General features: G+C 37.6%; 1 protein-coding gene across 2 annotated transcripts in view; it reads right to left on the bottom strand.

Annotated features, from left to right (window-relative positions):
• Positions 1-229: 229 nt before the first annotated feature.
• IFNAR1 (interferon alpha and beta receptor subunit 1) overlaps positions 230-23,270 on the bottom strand; it is a 36,749-nt gene continuing 13,708 nt past the window's right edge. The window contains exons 2-11 of one of the 2 annotated variants that reach the window (XM_051618209.1): positions 19,645-19,765; positions 18,185-18,378; positions 17,359-17,516; positions 16,115-16,262; positions 15,035-15,149; positions 14,016-14,218; positions 12,761-12,915; positions 11,838-11,991; positions 9,137-9,291; positions 230-878 (exon numbers count right to left, since the gene is read on the bottom strand). In XM_051618209.1, coding sequence (XP_051474169.1) covers positions 561-878; positions 9,137-9,291; positions 11,838-11,991; positions 12,761-12,915; positions 14,016-14,218; positions 15,035-15,149; positions 16,115-16,262; positions 17,359-17,516; positions 18,185-18,378; positions 19,645-19,765 — 1,721 coding nt within the window. In that variant the 3' untranslated portion in view covers positions 230-560. Of the gene's footprint in view, positions 879-5,278; positions 6,849-9,136; positions 9,292-11,837; positions 11,992-12,760; positions 12,916-14,015; positions 14,219-15,034; positions 15,150-16,114; positions 16,263-17,358; positions 17,517-18,184; positions 18,379-19,644; positions 19,766-23,270 lie in introns of those variants that run through there. The other variant, XM_051618217.1, reaches the window with a different exon arrangement.

Raw genomic sequence — 23,270 nt, 5'->3', positions numbered from 1 at the left:
AGGAGTAATGGATACAAGTTGGAGCATAGGAGGTTTAAGATGAATATCAGGAAAAATTTTTTTACTGTAAGAGTGACAGAGCACTGGAACAGGCTGCCCAGAGAGGTTGTGGAGTCTCCTTCGCTGGAGACATTCAAAACCCGCCTGGACGCCTTCCTGTGTGATGTACTCTAGGTGACCCTGCTCTGGCAGGGGGGTTGGACTAGATGATCTTTCGAGGTCCCTTCCAACCCCTAGGATTCTATGATTCTATGATTCTATGATTTATTAAGGCAAGAGATACAGTAAGTTTGGAATTGCCGTTGATAAATACACATTCTGCAAAAAACTGAGCTCAAGTTAGTAATTCCCAGGTAACATCCGACAGAGTCAGAGCGCGAGTCTTACCAAAGAGCCCTGCTTGGGGAGGAGAGGGGGTCCAAGCCCTTTGACCCATCTGGATAGTAGGAGTTATCTTCCTCAAAAATAGAGGATTCTGAAGGCTAGTATTATACCTATGACAAGGCAGGACTGGGCCATTTGTTGTGTGCTGATTGGCTCCTAGTGAGGCAATAGTGCTATTAGCTGGGGGGGGGGGAGGGAGTGAGAGGAACCAAATCCTCACTACAGCTGTAGACTCCTCTGGTTTTGTTGAAGCAGCCTCTGGCTATGAGGCCTTTGCCCCATCCCAGCATCAACTGCTGAGTGGTAAAACTTCCAACATCTGTGCTGTGTCTTGGCCGGATTGAGAAGTTGCTCATCTCTCCCCGCCCCTGCCCACTGTCAGGTAAATTAGCTGGCACTCTTGTCCAAGGCTGGTACAAAATAAGCACTTCTGCATCTTCAGAAGAACAAAGGCAGGCTGGGCAGTTGCCCACATCTGGCATTACAGTTGTTTCCTGTGAAAAGACAACAAGACATCAGCTGCTGTTCAGTGATTTCAGTATCTTTTGGATTCTGTTGTGAAATCAAGATACATTGACAATACAAGTTTTTCTAGTGCATAATTTGCCAAAATATTTTCTAAGAAAATAAAGTAGTTTGTCCTGACTGCCCACCATGACATGTTTCTTTCCTACATGGGCTATTAGTTGGAATACAGTGACAGTTCCAAGTGATTGAGGTTTCTTCTGGCCTGTGTGGGAAAGAAGATGCCTAGAACATATAATCTGTGATGAAAACAAGAATTCACTAAGGCCAGCAGTACTCTAATGCCATCAGAAAGCCTTCCTCACTGAGATGTGCATGAAATTCACTTGCCAGCTAGCCACAGCATCAGACATGCAGGCCAACATCAAGAGGAAAAAACTTTACAAAGACCAACTATGTTTTCCACTGCACACAAATCCCCAGTTCTATAATCCAAATGCCTGAAGGAAGGATTGCTGATGTAGGAAAAGATCTTGTGCTAGGAAACCTACAGGTAATCTTGCTTACCTTTCTAGAAATTTATTTTTAAAAGTCAGTACACGATCAATCACTTTTAAAAGTACTTGAAAGCTCAGGTATCTCTCACAGACAACAATGGCTACTAAACCATTTGTCAAAAAGTGGCACTTCTTCTGATACCTTGGAACTGAAAGCATTTATCACTGCACTTTTTGTGTGCTACAGACAGGGAAATCTGGGAGAGGTGGACAGTTAAGAAATGCAAGTTGTATGTAATAGAATTTTCATTTTATTCTAATACAAATCTGCAGGAAGAGTGTCCCTTTTCTTAAAAATTTACCAAACTGTATCTCAGTGCCACAAGCTAACTGTCAGAAATTTTCCACGCCTAACTGCAATCCTAACTGTGATTGTCAGGAGGACTGTGCAAAGTCTGATACTCTGCTAGATTAAGTCCAACTGCTCAGCACTGAGACCGATTCTTTTATGTGGCTGTTTACCAGCTACCTCATGGTTTGAAGTTCGCTGTGATTGTACTTTTAACAGGGCCTTGAGAGAGCATCAGAAGAGAAGAACAGGACTGGCTTAGTTCCCATCTCAAATGTTTTACAACACTGTCAAAAAAGAGAATCACAGAAGGGTTGAGGTTGGAAGGCATCTCTGGAGGGCATCTGCTCCAACTCCCCTTCTCAAGCAGGGCCACCTAGAGCAGGCTGCCCAGGACCATGTCCAGACAGCTTTTGAGTATCTCCAAGGACTGAGACTCCTCAGCCTCCCTGGGCAACCTGTGCCAGCTCTCCGTCACCCTCACAGTGAAAAAGTATTTCCTGATGTTCAGAGGGAACTTTGTGTTTCATTTTGTGCCCTTTGCCTGTAGTCCTGTCACCGGGCACCACTGGAAAGAGCCTGGCTCTGTGATCCTCTTTCCACCCTCCCTTCAGGCATTTATATACACTGAGGAGATCCCCTTAAGGCTTCTCTTTTCCAGGCTGAACAGTCCCAGCTCTCCCAGCCTTTATTCAGGAGGGATGCTCCAAGCCCTTCATCATCTTTGTGGCCCTTTGTTGAGCTCTCTCCAGTGTGTCCACATTTCTCTTGTACTGAGGAGAAATGGGCACAGAACTCCAGATGTGGCCCCACCAGTGCTGAGTGAAGCATCAATAATTACATCAATCCCTAAGATAGGCATATATGCCCCAAGATTTACCTACGTTTCTTAAATTAAATCAAATGCTCCATTACCAGGTACTCCTGCACCTATGAATTTCCTCTGAAGTGCAAAGCATCACTGCCATTTGTTCAAAAAACCCTTGTACTGATAGAAAAAAACAGCATAGCCATCAACTGCAGTGCCTCTACAGATCTCCTCTGCTTCTCCCTACCCAAGAGACATCAAAACTCCAGTCAAGTGAGAAATAATCCTACTGTCATGCATCTTCTGATTTTTTCTTTGAAATAAAATCTCACTGTCAAACAGCAGTACATAACACTTATAAATATGCTAAGTACCTCAGTATGAAGTAGAGTCAAGTGGTAATGGTGTCACACAATTATCAATCAGTAAAGTATCCCTACAAAAATGATCCAAGATCCCATAAAGATTTACCACCGAAGAGGTTCTCTACTGAGTATGTTTTTATCAGTGTGTTCTTACCCAGGTTTCAACATCAAGCATGAGATTCTGAAATAAGATGTAGAAAAAAAACAATCCCAATAACAAAATCCATTCCAAAGGCAGAAGTCATGAGAAAGGCACAGCATGTGTGACTCAATATGCAAAATCATTACCAGATGCAGATTTCAACCATCAGTCCCATGACAGGAAACTTCTGCTTCGTCACTCCTACGCACAGAGTCTTAAAGCTGATTACATTGCATGTATTCTACAATATCAACAAATCCAACTCTACATTGTCCAGCTGAAAGTATTAAATTATTAATAGTGATGTCTCTGATCCCACTGAATAATTTCTGAGTAATAGTTCCTACTCAGACTTCTTCCATACTAAATAAAAAAAGATTAGTGTCAAGTAAAGTCCCCCAGAAAGTACGGGAGACTTCTGGGTTAGAAACTAAACTATATAGCTTTAATGAAACAATACTGATGAAAAAGAAAATCAAGAAATGTATACAAATATAGATAAAACCAGTATCTTTCTCCCCCCAGCAAGTCACCTCACCACTGAGGCTGCAGGGCAGGCCCTGGGAACATCCTGGACTGGATCCCTGGGGTGGGCAGCAGAGGGGAACTAGATTTGGGAGCACACAGATTCAGGATGTGGACCCAAGAATTGGCCATGAATGAAGAGAGCTTAACCCTTGTGATTCCTCAGTTATACTGAGGTGTATGACACACGTATGGGATGCAATACTTCATTTGGTCAATTTTGGGTCACCTGTCCAGTCCACTCTTCCCCACAGGATGGTTGCTGGTGTGACCCTTTCTCCTCTCTTTCATTTGCAGAGCACAAGAAGTTTAGTGGCACCAAGCAGTGCCCGTGGCTCTGCACACCCTCCTCTAGCAGTAACTATGAACACGGAGTGTTACCAGTCCTAGAAGCAGACACTGACTGAAATACATGCTGTTAATTTCAGAAAGTGCAGTTACTTAGAAGAGACCTAACTGAAAAGTAATTAAAAGAAAATTGGTTCTGTCCTGGCTCAAACCAGGACAATTAGCTCTATATTGTTAGATTTTGAACAGGGAAAAACACTTTGAGGGTCTTACTCTTTAGACAGACTTCAGAAATTGAAAAAAAGACATTTATACAAAGTTCCTTTATGCACCATAATAACGTGTTCTTGGAATGTGAACTGTAAAAGTTATGTAAAATTATTTTTCTAGTATTTCTGAATACACTTGAAACAACCAGAATGAGACTGCCTCAGGTATTTAAGAACTTAATTTTCCAGGTTAAGTATTAGATATTGTATTAATAGAATTAGTATTTCCATCTTACAGTTCTGATTTTGCTTCTTCTGGCAACATTGAAAAGAACTGATACAAGATTTTCTCTAATCCATCTTATAACCAAACTTCAAGCATACATATATATTCATTACTTCTCATTTGGCTCTACATTCTGAAGAGAAGAGTGGATTGCCTGCAAATTAGGAATTCTGCCTATTTCAGAAACTTTCACTGCAGACTGCTTTGCCATAATTTGAAATCTGACAGTGGAATCCTTCACATTAAACAGCTTTATTCCAGAGTGCTGAAACTTCAGGAGGCAAATAAAATCTTGTGTCACAGAAAACAGTTATAAAAATCATAGCCCACAACTGCCAAAATATCAGATGAAACATTTTTCCTAGATGAGCAAGGAAAAAACATCAAAGCAAAACCACCACCAGACCTTACTTCAGTAAAGATGTTTCAAATAGCTTCACTTTTGAAAATCCCCAAAATGAAAATACCCCAAAACTCTACAGTAGAAGTATGTCACAAAACAGACTGAAATTGAAGTTGTCTAGGAGGAAAAAACATCCAGGAAGGTCAGCTATGACATAAATTACATGAGGAACAGCTGAAGAAACAAGTTGCATCCTCACAGCAAACACATGATACTGAAGAGACCACACATACACAGCCAACTTCATACCCTCTTTTGTTTAAGTACCTTGCAAGAATTCACAGACAGACACTATTTACCAAAGACCACAATGATCAGAATGCTCACTTTAAGCATTCTCATTTTAATCCCCAATTCAGAAAATGAATTAGCACTTTGTCTAACTCATGCAACACTCCCAATGTAAGCCCTAATTAAATGTATAATTTAATTATTCACATTGTAGTTTGCTTTTTTTTTTTTTAGGAAGGACAGTAACTGAAGGCTCATGGAAACTTCCTAAGCATGATGTAACTTCAATGTCACTACATCAAAAAAATACGGAACCAAGAAAGGGATAAAGAAGTAAAAATGCAAAATTTATTGTTCTTCAATGAACACAGGGACATAAAATTTATAAAATTCGATCACATCTTTAAAATTAAAAATAAGCTCTATATAAACACTAATCGTTGCTTGTTACAGTAAGCAGCAGCCTACAAGAAGCTCAGTTTACTCTAAATAGTTCTTCATAAAAAAATAAGCTACTTAAAAAAATTACTTCAGAATTAAAACATTATTGTATCACATATCCTTACAGTTTGGACAAAGAAAAGTCTGTTGGCAAAGTGAGACTAAGCTGAAAAAGCTTTGAATGACAAGTATCCTCACCATTCTGTTAAAAAGCTTTTTCTAAATTCAACATGAGTCCTTCGAATGACAGAAGTTTTCTCCTTGTTAAAAGAGAGTCACATTTCTAAATACAGTTCAATTAGGAGGAAATATTTTACACTTCTGGTTACGTAGCCACAGGGGAAAAAAAAAAGTTAATTAAGAATATGCCTCATAACATGCCTTGTCATTTTAAGTAACAGTTTCTTCTTGCAGTGTACCTCTGGCTCAGACATTTGTAGGGTTTTTTAATCCTAAATGCAGTGCAAAACAATTTGACCCAACCACTATTTACAAAGAACTTCCACTATGAAATTTTTCTTTATTATAAAGTAAACCTCCTTCCTGCCTTTTCCCATCCTCATACTTGCCCAGATAAGCACCCTGATGCAGGGATACAAACAAGTAGCACTAGGAGCATCCTGCAGCTGTGGCCACAAGGAATTCTACAAGGAGGCTCAGAGGACCCACCTCACTGCAGCTACTACTGTTGGTCTCTACCATCTTTTGCTCTGGACCTGCTGAGCCAAAAAGAACTGCCCTGAGCGGACTGGAAGAGAGCATCAGAACAGCTCTTAAAATTCTACCCAGCATCACTTTCCTTCTGCCTGTGTAAACATTGTAAGATTCAAAATTGGAATTTACAGTTTCTTTCACAATACACACTGGCATTAAAGAAACAAGCACAAAACAACACCTCTAAGATAGAGAGAAACTCTGCCTGTGGAACAGAGTAGGCTTTCTCTGAGGTTCAAGTATATAAAGTGTGCAAATCTGCTCCTCTTTATGCAGATGATATTCTTTTTATCATACAATGAAATGGCAGTCGAAATGGTGTAGGGTAGGAGGACCTGACTGTGTTTTAACTGCAGTCAGCTTGCAGCAGAGAAGGTTTGTAACGTCGCACTAACAAAGTGCAGATTTAAAAGCCTGAAGACAATGATTCCAAAGTTGCACTGTCTTCCTTAGGCATAATAAAAAATACTTAAGTGTTTATTATACTGCCAGTCCCATACATGAATTTCACTTTCTTAAAAGTTATGCTATTTGCTTTCCTAGTGTTTCTTCTGACACTTTGCTCACTGAAGTATCATCATCGTTAGAATAATTCCCCGAATCTTGACTGCTCTGTTTAGAATGTTTGTAGTCTTTAAAATCCAATTGATTCACTTCTTCTGTGATGGTCTCAATTATAGAACACTTTTCTACTGGTTCTTCTTTAATTGAGAGAAGACTTAAGACCTGTTCTCCAAAACCCTGCCAAAAGAGAAGCAGAAAAGAGATGAACATTCTTATATAACGCCTACATAATTATTTTGCGTAACACAACATCTGTACAAATCTGGTTTATCATATTCAGTAGTATCATGAGGTTTTCTAACTAGAATATGCTACTGGTCTCCCTAAGTTCACAAACTCAAAGTTAGAATGAAGTTTAGTTGCATTCATATAATTGAACACTAAAGAATCACTAACATTAATCTTAGCTCTTTTGCTATGCTCATAGTTGTCAATCATCTAGATAGCCACAGTATTTCATCGATTATAACCTTAAGAGGCTACACAAGAACTAAAGGAAAATCCTAATTCAGAACACTTCCAAAGGTCATGTGGTATCATGGGAATGACAGATGTGTGTTTGCAAAGTCTACAAATCATCATCAGTTATAAAGCAGAGTCTGAAAGAAGAAAGTGAGCTGCTGCAGCAGAATACCAAGCCTTACGCAGCTCTCAATAGTGTGCTGCTGTCTATCCTACATGCTTTAAATGTATTTTCTGAAGTGGTCATTTATAACAAATCCATCATAAAAGATTCTAAATATGAATCAATCATAGAATGCCAGGTTGGAAGGGACCTCAAGGATCATCTGCTCCAACCTTTCTAGGTAGGAACACGGTTTAAGTGAGATGGCCCAGCACCTTGTCAAGCTGAGTCTTAAAAGTGTCCAGTGTTGGGGAATCCACCACTTCCCTGGGGGGATTATTCCAGTATCTGACTGTTCTCATAGCGACAAACTTTCTTCTGGCACCCAATGGGGATCTACCCAGCAGTAACTTGTACCCATTACCCCATATCCATCTGACTCCTTGTAAATAGGGAGTCTCCATCTTCTTGGTGCCACCCTTTAAGTACTGGAACATGGCAATAAGGTCTCCTCTGAGCCTTCTTTTCTTCACGCTGAACAAACCCAGCTCTCTCAGCCTTCCCTCGTGTGGCAGGCTTCCCAGGCCTTTGATCATCTTTGTGGCCTTTATCTGGACTCTCTCCAGCCTGTCCACATCTTTTTTTCTGTGTGGCAGGGACCAGAACTGAACACAGTGTTCCACATGTGGTCTGACAAGTGCTGAGCAGAGTGGGATGGTGTTTTCTTTCTCTCTGCTGGTGACACCTTTGTTGATGCAGCCCAGCATCCTGCTGGCTTTCTCTGCTGCTTCAGCCCACTGGTCACTGGTATTGGGCTTGTTGTTCATCAGAACCCCAACGACCCTTTCCACAGAGCGAGTCTCCAGCCAGGTGCATCTCAGTCTGTGCTGTGCTCCTGGGTTGTATTTTCCCAGGTGCAAGACCATACACTTGTCCCCATTGAACTTTATGAGATCCTTGTTAGCCCACTCTTCCAGCCTCTCCAGGTGTTCCTGGAGGGTGGCTCTCCCTTCTAGAGTGTCTACTTCCCCACTCTATTTGGTGTCATCTGCAAACTTCATCAGGATGCACTTGATCCCAACATCCAGATTTTAAGATGTCAAACAGCATTGGGTCCAATATGCATTACATTAATGATGTTACCAGTATTCTACTGAACAAACCAGCTGAAACACTGCATTACAAACGCATTCAATTCAGATTAGCTCTTGTAAACTGTAAGACTGGTTTTAAACTACAGGTTTATATACTACATATCCTAGTAGCCTCAGTGACACACATTAAGGCGGCCATCCACTGCTCAACATCAAAGTTCTGAGCAACATAAAAGCAAGCACAGTGAAAAGAAGTTCTTGTTATATTTCAAAGTATACCTACACTTAAGTGCTGCCCTGTTCATTCCAGAACAGGATCCCTACTAAGTACTATCTGTGCCAAGCTGAGCTGGAAATTGGATGTTACCTGCCATTTTAGCAACCATTCAGACCACTGGGTCAAGAGATGGTAGAAACATTTGCTGCCTGCTATGCTGAAATTTCCTTTTTCTCTGAGTTTTAAAGGATGGCAAAAAGGCTAGAGTATGCTCTTCCAGATAACACAATGGGAAAACATTTCTCCAACTCACACAGCAGGGCAAAAGTACATCATCACATTTTGTAGACATGTACACTCTCTGGAATGAAGGATTGTTAACAACACTTTTGCACAGCCAGAAAAAAAAACCATAAATCACAGAAATCACTACTATACTACTATTCAATAGGAATTCATGCACTTCATTTAAACCTATACAATTAATCTTGGAATACCCATAAGACCAGAGATAAACAATTTAAAATAATATTTTTATGTTAATTTGTCTAATATATCTGCTTAATGAGAAAAACAGGGCTCATCTTACCTCTAGGCTCACAGGAAGATGACATGATGGAAAGAACATGTATTTGCTTTTACTGTAGACTTGATACAGGACAAAACCAAGCAGTGTAGCCACAACCAAGACAACAAACAGGGCAGCTATAAATCTTGCTAAAATTATCAGAGGTAAAAAGTTACCTAAAAAAGTGAATAAAAACATTCTGTGTAGGCATTAATATAATACAAAGATTAAAGAACAGATTATCTCAAAATCTGCTACAGCATTTACCATAAAATTTCACATTTCTGCAGTATTACACCCAGCCATAATGGTCATTACAAAAATGGTGCCATTCCAAACTCTTAGATAGTTTTACTAAAAACAATGCACAAAATATTTATTGAATATGTGAACACAGGCATTTGCAGACAGGTCAGAACAAAAATCCAGTTATATTCCAGTTTTATGCTACTATTTGACAGCAGGACAAGAAGACTGAACAGAGACAGCTACCATGAAGCACTTCAGGCATATAAATGTATTTCATTATTGGTTGTGTACAGGGTCTAGTCCCAAGAAACACAACACATAATTGACAGAGTGTTCTCCTTTGAAAAGGCAGATACAGGAGCATGAATTCCCATGGGCTATGGTATAAGAATGGGCAATTACTACAGTGAAGTTTGCCCATGGTTATTTAGCCAGGAAATCATTAGAGTGCTTAGAATTGCATGGTCTTCAGGGACACAAAAACATCCAAATGGTTTATTGGATGAGAGAAGAAGTGACCCAGTATCAGTACACTCTGGGGAATGAATGGATTGAGAGCAGCCCTGAGAAGGACTTAGGGACACTGGTGGATGAAAACCGAACATGAGCTGGCAATGTACACCTACAGCCCAGAAAGCCAACTGTATCCTGGGCTGCACAAAAAGGGGCCAGCTGGTGGAGGGAGGAGGTTCTCCTGCCCTGCTGCACTCTCTTGAGACCCCACCTGGAGTACTGTGTGCAGCTCTGGGGTCCCCAGCACAAGACAGACATGGACCTGCTAGAGCAGGTCCAGATGAGGGCCACAAAAAATGTCAGAGGCTTGAAACACCTCTCCTAGGAAGGCTGAGAGATTTGAGGTTGTTCAGCCTGGAAAAGAAAACCTCTGAGGGAAACCTTATAGCAGCTTTTTAATACAGGAAAGAGGCTTGTAAGACAGAGAGACACTTTTACCAAAGCCTGTAGTGACAGGACAAGGGACAACAGTTTTAAACTGAATGAGGGTTGGTATAGGTAGGACATAAGGAAGAAATTCCTTATGAAGAGTGTGGTGACACTGGAACAGGTTGCCCAGAGAAGCTGTGGGTGTCCCAACACTGAAAGTGTTCAAGGGGGTTTGGACTAGATGATCTTTGAAGGTCTGTTGCAACCCAAACCACTCCATGGTCCTGCATTAACCCAGAAAGTGTGGGAAATCTAACAGGCTAGGCTTAGTTCCAGAACTAATCATTCCAGCTGGGACCTTGTGTTAGAAGGAATTTAAAAGGACAGAATCCAGCTTTTGATAGTAAAATCCTGTAGACAAAGAAACCTTTTATCTCTATAATCATTAGCTAGCTATTCAGTGCTTAAGTTCAAGAGTTGTGCAAGCTTCCTTCTCTCCTCTCTTCTCCTTTGCAACATATTCTCTGGCACTATGTTTTATCAAGCAAACAAACCAAAGGGAGTATGAGCATGAAAACAACACATACCAGGAGACACTTCTAAAATAAGCAAGATAAGACAACCAGGTCTTTTAAACTCTATTTCCAGTTAGTATGAATGATTGAAGAATGAAAGATTTCCTCACTGGGATATAAGAACACATGAAAAGCACAGGGCATGGTCTGTATCACTGCATCTCTCAATATGGAACCTTGAATGTACTGCTTGGTCTTAAGTAAGCTCATTGTAATAAAAGAATACAGGGAAGACTAACACCTAACTAGTAAACCAAAGAATTTATCTTAGGAAGCTAAAAAAGTAACACTTGTTCCTTTTTAGGCTTCATAAAGACAAAGCAGTGAGGACTAGGATATAAATGAACACTAAGAGCTTAAGATATGAGAAAGTTGCATTACTATGATTACATTTCCTTAGCTTAAAGTCAGTTTGGATATTTAATCATCTTTCTAGTGTTATAGCCAGTTAATAGAAGTTAATTGGCCAAATTCAACAGATAACTTGCTATTATGTTCTCAGTGCAATCCACCTACAGATGTATTTTGCACAAAGGTGAGCTTTCAGATCTAATGAGTCTGATGATTTGCCTCCTCACACTTTAGCAAAGGATTTAAAAAAAGTAATTTGACCACAGTAGAATTAAGACAACTTAAAAAATCAAACATTCTTGAAAATGTAGCATTTAGTGATTTCTTGCACCCCCTAAAGTATATGAGTACTGGAAATTAAAGCTTGCCTATTAACAAGTCATTGTACAGAACTAATTCTAATTCACAATCATTCCAGTCTTTAACCTGAGATAATTTCTAAACTGAGTTGTGTCATGTAATTTTGATCAGGTCGTAACAGAAGCAGTTTTAGTTTACCTACAGGAGAGAACACAGAGCAGAAAAGAGACAGATTGCTGGGTGGTAACTCTGTGTAGCCATTAAGTCATGCTGCAAACATTTTTTAACTAGTGAGACCTGCAAAGGCCTATGAAGAATTAATAATTTTACTTCTAGAGGTGTAACCATTGTCAAGCTTTTCCTACCTCCACGTGTTTTGATGCATTCCTCTTCACTGAAATAACTGCTTTTGTTGTAAACTTCTGAGAATGCTTGTACTTTCACACAGTACAAAGTTGAGGGTGTTAGATCAGAGACTGTCCCTATTGTCTGCTTGATCTCTTTTATTTTGATTTCCTTCTGAAAAAGAATAACTGAAAGTGTAATATGCACACAAAGCACCACAAAACATTGGCCTCTGCTGAAGAAGTAGTTCTGTAAAAAGCGAGACACCATTCTGCACTTGCATTAAATAAAAGAAACCATACAACTCTCTCCTAAGCAAGGGCATTCAGGATACACTGGCAAGAACCAACTGCTTTCACCATACCGAAATTTTACAATTCAAAGCTATGTGCAAAACCTGTTGCAGATTTTCTTCTTCTCTTCCACACATTTACACATACATATTTACTGATAACTGTAAAATATTTTACTATGAGAAGCATTTAAAGACTATGAAAGGGTCTTCTAGAATGTGAGCAAGAAGCATGCAAGACAGCATTGCTTTATGATACATACAGCTGCAAAACTAAATACAGAGAAAGAATCTGAGGGGCCAGAAGCTACTTTTAGACAGTGCACGGAGTCACACTGTAAGAAAGACAGTACCCTACAACCTCTATTCACAAATGACCCATTTAGCAGCTTGTGCAAAATGCAGTGCAGTTCTGCACATCATTACATATGGCCACATCAGTGGAAAAAGATTAAAGTGTTAATTACTTTGTGATAAAACCTGTCTTGACCAGATTTTTGAAAGAATATTTCAGGAAAAAAAGAACAAGCAAATTGACTGCATGACTGATGTATGTGCCTCTCTTGAAAATAAACTTGAGAAGAATTCAAGCTCAGTATTTAAGTCATAACAAATTTTATATACTGTTTTAAGTATTTAGCTAGTTCACACCTCATTATTTGAAGAATTCTTCCAATACAGAATCCGGTAAGACAAGTCATAATGGTCCCTCATTACTTCACTCTCCGGTCCTCCTGGGGGAGAAATCTGGATATGGAGCAAAACATCACTGATGTCCACCTTTACACCAGGAGGGCCAATTTCATCTTAAGACATTAAAAAAAAAAAAAAAAAGAGAAGTTCAAAATAAGACAGAAAGAATAAAAATATTGCATTAAATACTGTAATTTAGATCTATGACAATTTTTGAGAAGCAAATACTTAAAAGACTAACTTGACTAACAGCTTTATTCAGTGAGATGAAATACACAGACAGAGGGATCAACTCTGCAAGCCAAACTATTGAACACTTCTTAATCTCATTAGGATACAGGCCCTATTTTTCACATGTGCCTTCTTTCACTGTTATAGTATAGTTGACAAGCAAAAAGCATTACAGGTTTTGTTTTGTTGAATCATTTACCTAGGTAATTGTTATCTTACTAAAGAATTACCTAATAATCAAAACCTTGGACAAGGAAAAGCTGATATATAGAATAGATATTGATTCCATCTTCAGTATGGAAGGCAATGTAATATTACTCTCTGTATTAGATAAATGTTTCTTGACATTTATGACTGATAACATTTTGGAAGTCAAACATTTTAGTAAGGTCACATTTCTTACAAAATAAAAAAGTACAACAAAGATTAAAATTACTATAGTATCACTCTGGAGAGTGTTACAAATTTTTGACTTAGATGTCACTATTGTTTAAGACTGCTTTTTCACTACGCTTTTCAGAGTCATGTGTCATACTGCCTCAGCACAAAATTTAGGGGTGCACTATGCAGGGGCAGAGAGAAAGGTGGAGATGAGCATAGACGCACAAGAAAATAGAGGCAGTGGATTCCAAAATTATTTGACTTTAGCAACATTTTTCTGAGATACCAGTAAATGGTTACTGTCAATAGCAAAAGGAAAACTACAGATACTTCTAGTACAAGCTCACACAGTGATTAATGTATTATACAGTGAGATTATAAAATGTCATATAATACATCGTGGTTTAGTTATTGGCTGTGCTGAATAGAGGGCCATGGAAAAATTCTTTCTTAACTTGATGAGGTCAGGATTCCCCACACAGTTTCTGTAGGGGAACTATGCATTTTGTTTCATTAATCTAGCAAGTTTCTTTTTGCAAAAAAATAGCATTAGGTATAAGGCTGTTGAGAAATGAAAATTTAAGAAAACACATTTGCTTACTTGTTATCAGAGGATCTATTTTTACTTCATTGGAGAAACATGTTTTATTATATTCACTCATGGCCTGTACACGGAGATAATAAAATCCAGAAGTAGTAGTTATGATAGATGAGAAATTGCATTGTGTATCAGTGATGTTTTCACATCCAGGTACATTGACCCACTTCATCGAGTAGTCATCATGAAGTTTCTTCAGATACCCACTGTAAGAGACATGTTAATAGTTTTTGATGTGAGGTCCTTGAACTAGAAAACCCTCCAAACCCCATTCACTTCTGCTATGTAGGTTTTTTATTATTTTTAGAAGAATGGGCCTCTTAGAAATTTCTCATACTTAGAATACTGTTTTTTCATTGAGAACTGAAACAGTGAATCTAAATGGATCAGGAAATACAAATTGGTGCTTTATATTACATATTAGATTTTTTAAAAAATTAAATATAAACCATGATTTTCCATATAGTTCTATTAAGTTGATTATTTTTCTGTCATGCCAAAGAAATTCCAAAAGAATGCTAGAGGTCTCTCTCCTCTTTGTTCAGATGCTGGCCACAATTATTTGTGTGACAACTAGATATTCAGATACAGGTTTATAGACATGATGGGCTTTTTCTTCCCTGTTGGGATCTGACCAGAACTAAACAAATATGTTGACAACTGAAACCTTGTACACATTAATTTTTGCTCGCCTAATTTAATTTGCTCGCTAATTAGGCATCTAATTTCTTCATATTAAAAAATATATGAAGTTTTGTAAAATATTACTCCGCATACCTTTAGCAGTCCATTCCATCAGGTAGTTAACATTCTTAAAAGAAGTCTAGTACCCTGAAATTCTAGAATATTATATTATATATTTTAAAAGCCACACTGTGTCCAGGTAAGGTACTCAATGTTTCAGAAGCCACTTTTGCTAAGTATTTCACTGTAACATCTAATAACTACTTGAAAAATACAATTAATGGCATTTTGAATGACATAACCTGTTTAAACAGCAACATGGAAATTGTTTAACTCACATTAGATACTGCACATTGTAGCTCACGTGCAGTTTATACTGATTATTCCAATGCAGATGAAATTTCATATTCAAAGCAAGAACACTCACATTTGTTGCACAGAATAGGTCATTCACTGCTCAAAATGAAAAGGAAACCCACAGTTACTGAAAAGCTTTATACTATGTGCAGCAATTTCTCTCTGAATGGATACTTCTCATGTAAATGGTCATGGGACACTTTCAGTAATGAAAACATGCATTGACATTTTGATATAGAGATGGCAAATCAAAGTCTATGGATATAGACAGCTGTCCCGGACCACTAGTGACATTGTCAGTCTGTGACAACAGCCTGTTAAGCCTCTAGTAAAACAATCAGTTAAATTCAGAAAACTTTAAGTACAGAAACATTGAGTCTAGTGGAAATAAACTGGTTCAGCAATAACTCGATTAGAAAAATGTGTAAAATATACACACATAATGTACTTTTGACATACTATCCATCCAATTTAATGTTTGACTTTCTACATTCCACCACTTATTTTTTTTCCTAAATAAACATTTAGAAGTACTTAAACTTACACCTGAACAGCACACAAATAAATCTAAATGTAGACATGCAAAACAAGAAGCTGGTGACAAACAGCCACTAAGCTGTTCCTCAGAATCTGTAATAATTTCACCAGGGTTTGAATAAAACAAATATATTTTTTAAGGTTAGCTCAACTTTATACACATTCATTTAGTCCAAATGTACAAAAGGCTTTTGTTTTGCCTGTATACATACCCTTTCCTCCTGATTCAAAGTCACAAATTCAAAAATACCCAGTTTTCCAAAATACAGAAAGTAGTTTTTGCAATCCAAATTAACAGGTAGAATTTGCTTCAGAGCAAAAACTTTTTTGAACTGTTAAAACTCTAATATTCATATTTTATACTGATTTAAAGTAGAAGATGTATGTAACTGTCAAGATTTTTGTTACACCAAAATTAGTTGAAACTTGGCATGTCTGCATATTTCTATTGCTTTGGAACTATTCATGTTCCAACCACTAACACTTGAGTAATCATTTGAAGATACAATAATTTTACTCTGTACCTTTGCGGGTAGTTTTTATACAATGAACGGGGCTGAATAAACCTTCTTGTGATTCCAAAGCAAGAGTTGCTTGAACTTTCAAACAATAGGTAGTGTCTGGTGCAAGATCATCAATTATGTCAGTAGGTAAAATACTTTGAGTTCTGAGCTGTAAGAAACAATTGCAAACAGCATATGAAGACACCTGTTCTTCCTGATGAGCTGATTTTTTTTGAGTACGCTTTTTCTTCCCTAGGTTTTAGCCCATTTAAATAATATGCCAACAAAAATGCTAGAACAGGGAATGAAGGACAATATATAAGCTGAATAAATGTTTAAGGGAAGCTTCCAGCTTAGCCACATGATTGAGAGGAAGGGACGTTGTGCTCCTTCAATGCATGAAAGTGGGGAGGGACTGAAGCACTGCTCTACATGACACAGCTCACCACACAAATATTCATTCACATACTCAGAAGAGAAATAATACACTTCTGTCTCTCAATTCATTGAACAAACACTGCTCACCCCTGCTACCTCCCTGCTTTTGGTTTACCAGACTTTTAAGTGACTAACCTTTGTACATAGCTTATACTTAAAGACTTTTTTTCCCCTTTGATGTGTAAATATTATGACTAGGTTTTCCAAATGAACACAGATACCTCTTCCATTCCTACCCTAATCAAGCTGGCACTCATTCCTCTAAAAGGCTAAAAAAAGAAAGACTGTTTCTACCTTGGCCTTTACAGAACAGCTATGTTGGCTGCGTGAAACGCACATTATGGCTTGGAAACTAGTTCACAATTACAAGACCTCAAAAGAATTCCTGCAAAACCCGACCCTGCGAAGAACTTAGGTTAATGACACAGGACAGTGTACTGACAGCTGTAGTCAAACTATATGGTCTCAGCAAGATCAAGTTAGCCTCTTACCCCTCCCCCAAGTCTGTGCCTTACTGTAAATGTTTCTTCCCACTGCCTTGAGCTCTCCCCTCCCTGTTCCTGCTTCAACACATCTGAGATGGTTTCACCTTCTGCCTCATGCACTAGAAAGTGGCTCTAGCATTTAACAGAAATAGAAAACTTTAATCACCAAATATCTAATACAATAATCTAGCAAAAAAAATGCAAAAAACCCAAGAAAACATCCCCACTCAATTTTTAAACTGCACAGCAACAATTATATAATGAAATAATTCCATGTTAGAGCATTAAGCAATTAAAGTACATCTCTGACAGTTATGTTAAACTTAAAAAAAGTGATCATACCTCTGCATTTGATGAATTTTCCCAGATAACTACATTATATTTAAAAGCTATATCAGCAAGCCACATTTTTCGGACCTGATTTGCTTCTGGAGGAGAAACCTTAACTTTTATGACTCCATTTGTGGACTTCAGCTCTATTCCTGGGGGACCAATCTCAGCTGCAAATATTAGAAGTCAAGAACGATCATTTAAAGAAAAAACACCAAAACAGTAACATACAGTAATAAGCAAGGTAACTGCCTATGGTATCTTATTTTAAATTACTTTGAGGAACTAACAAAATCACAGTCATTGCCTGTAGGATCACAGTTTTTGTGAATCTCAGTCAATTTCTAATAGAAATCTAACCTAAAAACCAACCACTGTTACCTGGTTCTAAAAGCAGTAGAGTGAAAATGTAATATCACTAGTGAATGTTTTCCAGAATCTGCACTGTATAAGTTATTCTAAAATATGCAAGGCAAGAAATTTAGCTCAATCAATCCAACATGGAGGGAAGGCTTCAGTACTATAATGTAAATACTGAAAAGTCACAAGGTCAGAATAGAACTTCCAGAAAATTCCAGTCAAAAGTTACTTTTCTGAAATCTACAGAAATACAGAGTAACAGAAAATTCTGTCATAAACCAGCATCACTTAGAATACTTAACCCTTGTCAGAAGAGACAGAATCATAACATTCCATGACCTGCATATATCTTATATTAAGGTTAAAAAAACCCCACTAGATCATATTGTTATGAGCAATGGAAACCACATGTTTTTTCCACAGTAATGTGCTGAAGGATATTTAACTAAAATCATTACAGTACACATGGAGCTCATACCTATAAAATATGGAATCATTTCAAAAATGCTAGACCATGGAGACACTTCTTCCCTTCTTTCTGCCCTTATACGCACATGATGTGTATCATAGTATTCAGTTATTGCTGAGGAAAAGTCACATTTCATGCCAGTAACATTTTGACACCCAGGCAACTCCTTCCATTCTGTTTCATTTACATTATAATCTTCAGACCTGTAAGAAAGACAGCCCCCCAAAGATAAAAACAATAGACAACTTATACTAAGTACAGAGATTTTTTTTTTCTTTGCTTCTTAATACTAAGACACATCACATCATTTAATGCTGTTTTATTACCAGTACCAGAGTGTGGTTTCGGTGTTATCTACTTACTTACCCTGGAATTCCTATCACAATTTAATTAACTAATTTAATGTATTAGTTTATTATTTTAGCTTTTTTACCAAAGGTTAACCATCCATCTCATTGCCACATAAACGTGGCAAAAAAGTCCAATTCTAACACTAGCAAGAAATGTAGGTTAGGGGAAAGAAAAACACTAAGTGGAGTTCAGCAGTAAGTGTTGGAATAATTCTCTTTACAGAAGCTATTTTTCTTGTGAGTTAATACAATCCTTATCTTATTTAAGAAGATCTTTCGTATCGAGATTAAAGACGACCTGACCAATACAGAAGCACAGACTCGAAGTAGTAACAGTTTATCCTCAAATCGTATCTTATCTTTCAGACCAGTATTATGTTTTTACAATAAAACTGTTTTCAAACCAGTTCTTTTTACCTACACGTGAAGAAGTCGAGCTTTTTTTTTTTTTTTTAATCCAAAATCATAGACTAGGATATTCTAAGATCAAGAACATTTAAAGTGAATTTTATCTCAGAAGTGTTTTTTAATATTTACTTGCTAGGAAAGTGCCACAAAATAAAAAATACGTACGCATGCATAAGTATTGGTGCATGAAAGAATTGAAGAAAACCAAGCAAACATTTAAGAGCAAAAATTAAATTGTTTCATCTGGCGATCAAAATTTGCAGATGAGAAAACTGGATTAATAAACACCAAAAAAATTATTCAAAACCTACACTGAAAATTCTCTCAAATTCTGCATGTATGTGGTCACAATGCAGCTTTATTAAAACCCAAACCAACCAAACAAAAAGATAATAAATATATCTAAATACTACATTTCTAAGTGTACCAGTTAATCTTCTCAAAAACTGCTCTAGTATTAAGTATTACTTCCAAGTGTGTTCTGCATGTCAGTGAAGATTATAATTTTACATATGAATTAGATAAACAAAGGACAATACTAGGTTTCCACTTAATTTCAAAACTTACTGTTCCTGGCTTCTACTTCCTGGGTTTCAAAAAGTCTCTAGAAGTTTTACGTGGCCACATCAAGATGCATAGTAATTAATTAATATGCTTTTGTGCAAGAATAAGCATCAGAGATTTCTGGCTCAGAATAATGTTACTACTTACCACCGGTATTGTGCTGAAAATGTCACATTGGTATCATTCCCAGTGTAGTTCCACCTTAGAGTGAAATTTGTATTTACAATATAGACCTGAATATCCTGTGGACTCTTCAGATTAGTTTGGCCTAAAAGAAAGTAACATAAAGGTATATAAAGACTGGGATAAATTATTTGTATATAAGACTAACTTGCTTTTATTAAAAAAATAGGTAGAGTTACAGTGAAATGAAATAACAATTAACATAAGAGTTCAGAAAACCCCATGCTACTCAAACAGCACTGCAATATATAGCTCAGGAGCTGTGCATCAAGTAGCTCCTTTTCCTATTTGACTATGTAGCTCCTTCCTCTGTGCTTCAAGTCCTTCTCCCCACACCCTTCTAAAAAAGGGTATATAGAGTTGTAATACTGAAGGCCTGTGTGCATTGTCATGGACTGATTATCAGCAGTCTGAATGCATTTAAACCAGTGTTTTATTGGTTGGACCCAACATCTGGATCTCAGCTGCAAAGTGCTAGGGATTGCCCTGGTGCTGTAATTTCACAGCTGCAGAACAGATTGAGCATAGCAGACTTGTTTCATGTCACGTGTTATTGCCATAAATTCAATGTATTGAACATAAATCCCTTCCTCACCACATAGCAGGACCTTGTATCTTGCTTATTATAATCCTGTGTTTTCTTTTACACAAAGAATGGTGCATAAAATGACTTGTGGAGGGCAAGGGATACGTCTCAGGACACGTGTAAGAATGCCCATCATCAAGGGAAGGACCAGAGCATGAGAAGATAAGGCTTAACAGGAAAATTCCTGACAGGAGGGAAACATGTATGCTAGAATCACAGGCAGGATAGCTCTCTCTCCTCTTTATTTTCCACCTTAAAAAATAATTACCAATTAAATCTGAACTGCCTCATAACTATCTGATATTCCAATTCCTAAAGACCTCTTTACCAGTAACTGTGAGATATGCAGAATCCTAGATGTCCCACTTTGTATACAGTTCAGCTATCAGAGAACAGATGAAAGTAACAATGCTGTGGGACAAACAATTGTTTTGATACTGCTGAACACTAAATTTATCTGGCTATCTATAAGGTACACTTTGTTTTGAATTATTTCACACCAGTCCATGGCACTGCTTGAAAGCACAGAGGCCACAAAGTTGCAATTGGGGCTGAATGTTTGGTCTGAAAGTTTTCTCTTACTAGACACTAAACCAGACTGTGGCTTACAGAACAAAGGGAAACAGTGTGAGGACACAGCAAATGTGTGTGAACTGAGGAAACCTCAGGCAGAAGTCACTAAAATTATGCCCAAACCACCAACTAAGCAGCCATATTCAGATGTACAGAGCTTAAATTGCTATGTACAATTTAGGCAGCACATCCCTCTGTCCTCTGACTAAGAATGCACTTTTCAACATGCAAGGAGAAGAACTATAATCAACAAATTGTATCATCACCACACAACTGACTTGACTTTCTGTTTTTAATCAGTTGTGTGTTACACCATTAATCACTTGCCAATTACTACAACTTCTAACAGCCTATGTTAGTGGCCATCAGTCTGAAATTGCTTTTTTGATGTCAGTCTAATACTTGATTATATTAGGAAGAAACTGGAACAAATACATCCTATTTCACTTGGGCAAAGTCAGTTTGCACATCTACCAGTAATCCTGAACTTGATTTTAGAATTAATTGCAAAAATCACTTCATATTTTACATGACAACCAAGTTCTCTCTGTGAAAAGGAGATGTATGTAGAAAAGCAATCTGTATACTGAGGTCTGCAAAATTCTTTCAGATAACAGAGTTGAAGTGGCATCCACAGACTGTAGGAAATAACTCCTGAAAGCACAAAACTTGAAAGGAAAATAATTCGATAAAACCTTGTGGATCTCACTACAAAATTTATTTCTGCAATGCACTAATTTGTTACTCATCTAAGCTGTCAGATAAGCCTGGAGAATGCCAAACTACATTTGATCACTGGGAAACAAGAAAGCAAAGGAAATAACTGTTTGTTTGTTTGTTTTCAGATACTGATCCAACAGATGGCTACAATTCAGCCAAAAAGCTTACAATAACAAAGGCATCTATTTAACTTTTGGCAAGTAACAGCCGTTTAGAATATTTGTATCCCTTCACAAAGAAAACACTCACTGCAGGGGAAAAGATTGTTTTCACTGTATTGAGAATGTTTGCATTACTTTAAGAATAAAAAAAGAAAGAAACAAAAAAGTTCCACTAGCTTTTAATAGTAATTAAAAAAAAAAATCCCACAAAAATCACAGAACTCTGCTAGTAACATAAAAAGTATAAGCCTGTCAAAGCCATCCAAAAAGAAAGAAAAAAAAAGCAATTTTGTTTAAGTAATACCATCATCTTTGGTAACTGACAGATTGAATGTTATAATCTTACTTAGTAAAATTCATTGCTTTATGACACAGAGGTAGATTAGTTAAGTCTTGTGATACAGTGTAACACTTTAAATTTCAGTTCCAAAGAAACACTAACAGATTGATGCCCCTCAGATCTAAAGTGCAGGGCAATGCTTTTCCCGGCAGGTACACGTATTCAAGTATTTGCAGAGACTTAAAAAAAATAGAATTCACACACTCAATCTCTGTTTAGATATTTATTTGTAACGTACCTTAATAAGCAGTATGACAGAAAACCTGTTTCAAAATATCTTTTTGGAACATAATTAAACTGCTGACATTTCTTCTCCAGACCTAAAGGGATGCACAGTTTCCTTAATTCTCTGCAAAATTAACTCAAAATCCACTACAAGGCTTAAAGTAACTTCTACCAGTTACTCAGGAAAGGCCCTGTAGTTTTAAGGGAATTTTCAGAAAGCTCTTTATTGTTATGGTGAAAAAACATGTACAAATGTAAGCACTTGTGCTCAGTGCACAGCAATAGTCAAAAAGGAGAAAAAAGTTAGAAACTGATATGGAATTAAAGAAGTAAAATAGAAAACATAATTCATTCTAGAAATCCATTATAGACTTATCTTCAATACCATGTGCAGCTCTAGAGTGCCTGCTTCCATAAGTGGGTAGCAGAAGAGAAGAAGGCATAGAATGGTGACAAGGACAATCCAAAGTACAGAAGAGCTTCTGTCCTGGGAGGGATCAGACTATGATTCTTCAGTCTGAAAAGGCGACCAAGGGGAGGATATGACAGATCTACAGACACCTAACGAGTGGCATGGGGAATACAAGCGACAAAAGATTGTTTGCTCTCTTTAACAGGAAGCTGGAAGCGTAAAAACAAACACCACTCTGCTCTAAGCAAACAAATGAAACTGCTGCTTCATTGAATGCTGAGTCGGCCTGTGGAATTTCTTCCCCTAGGACTCTGTGAATGCTGAGCTCTTACCTGGCTTAGGAACTCAGTCTCAAATACAAAGTCTCAGTGCTTCAGACTGCTGTAACACTATGTTGTGAAGTGTCACCATATACCTGCTTTTTTATACAATAAAATAATACATAATAACTATTTATTGAAGGTTCCAGTTATGCCCTTTCATCTGTTCACTCCATCTCCCATTGCAGGTAAAAGGAGAGATATAATCAGAGAGCCCACCTGCAATACTGTGTCCAGTTCTGGAGCCCCCAAC

Source organism: Apus apus, chromosome 1 (genome assembly GCF_020740795.1).
Source record: "Apus apus isolate bApuApu2 chromosome 1, bApuApu2.pri.cur, whole genome shotgun sequence".
Classification (NCBI taxonomy): domain Eukaryota; kingdom Metazoa; phylum Chordata; class Aves; order Apodiformes; family Apodidae; genus Apus; species Apus apus.
This window is presented reverse-complemented; position numbering and strand designations above follow the sequence as displayed.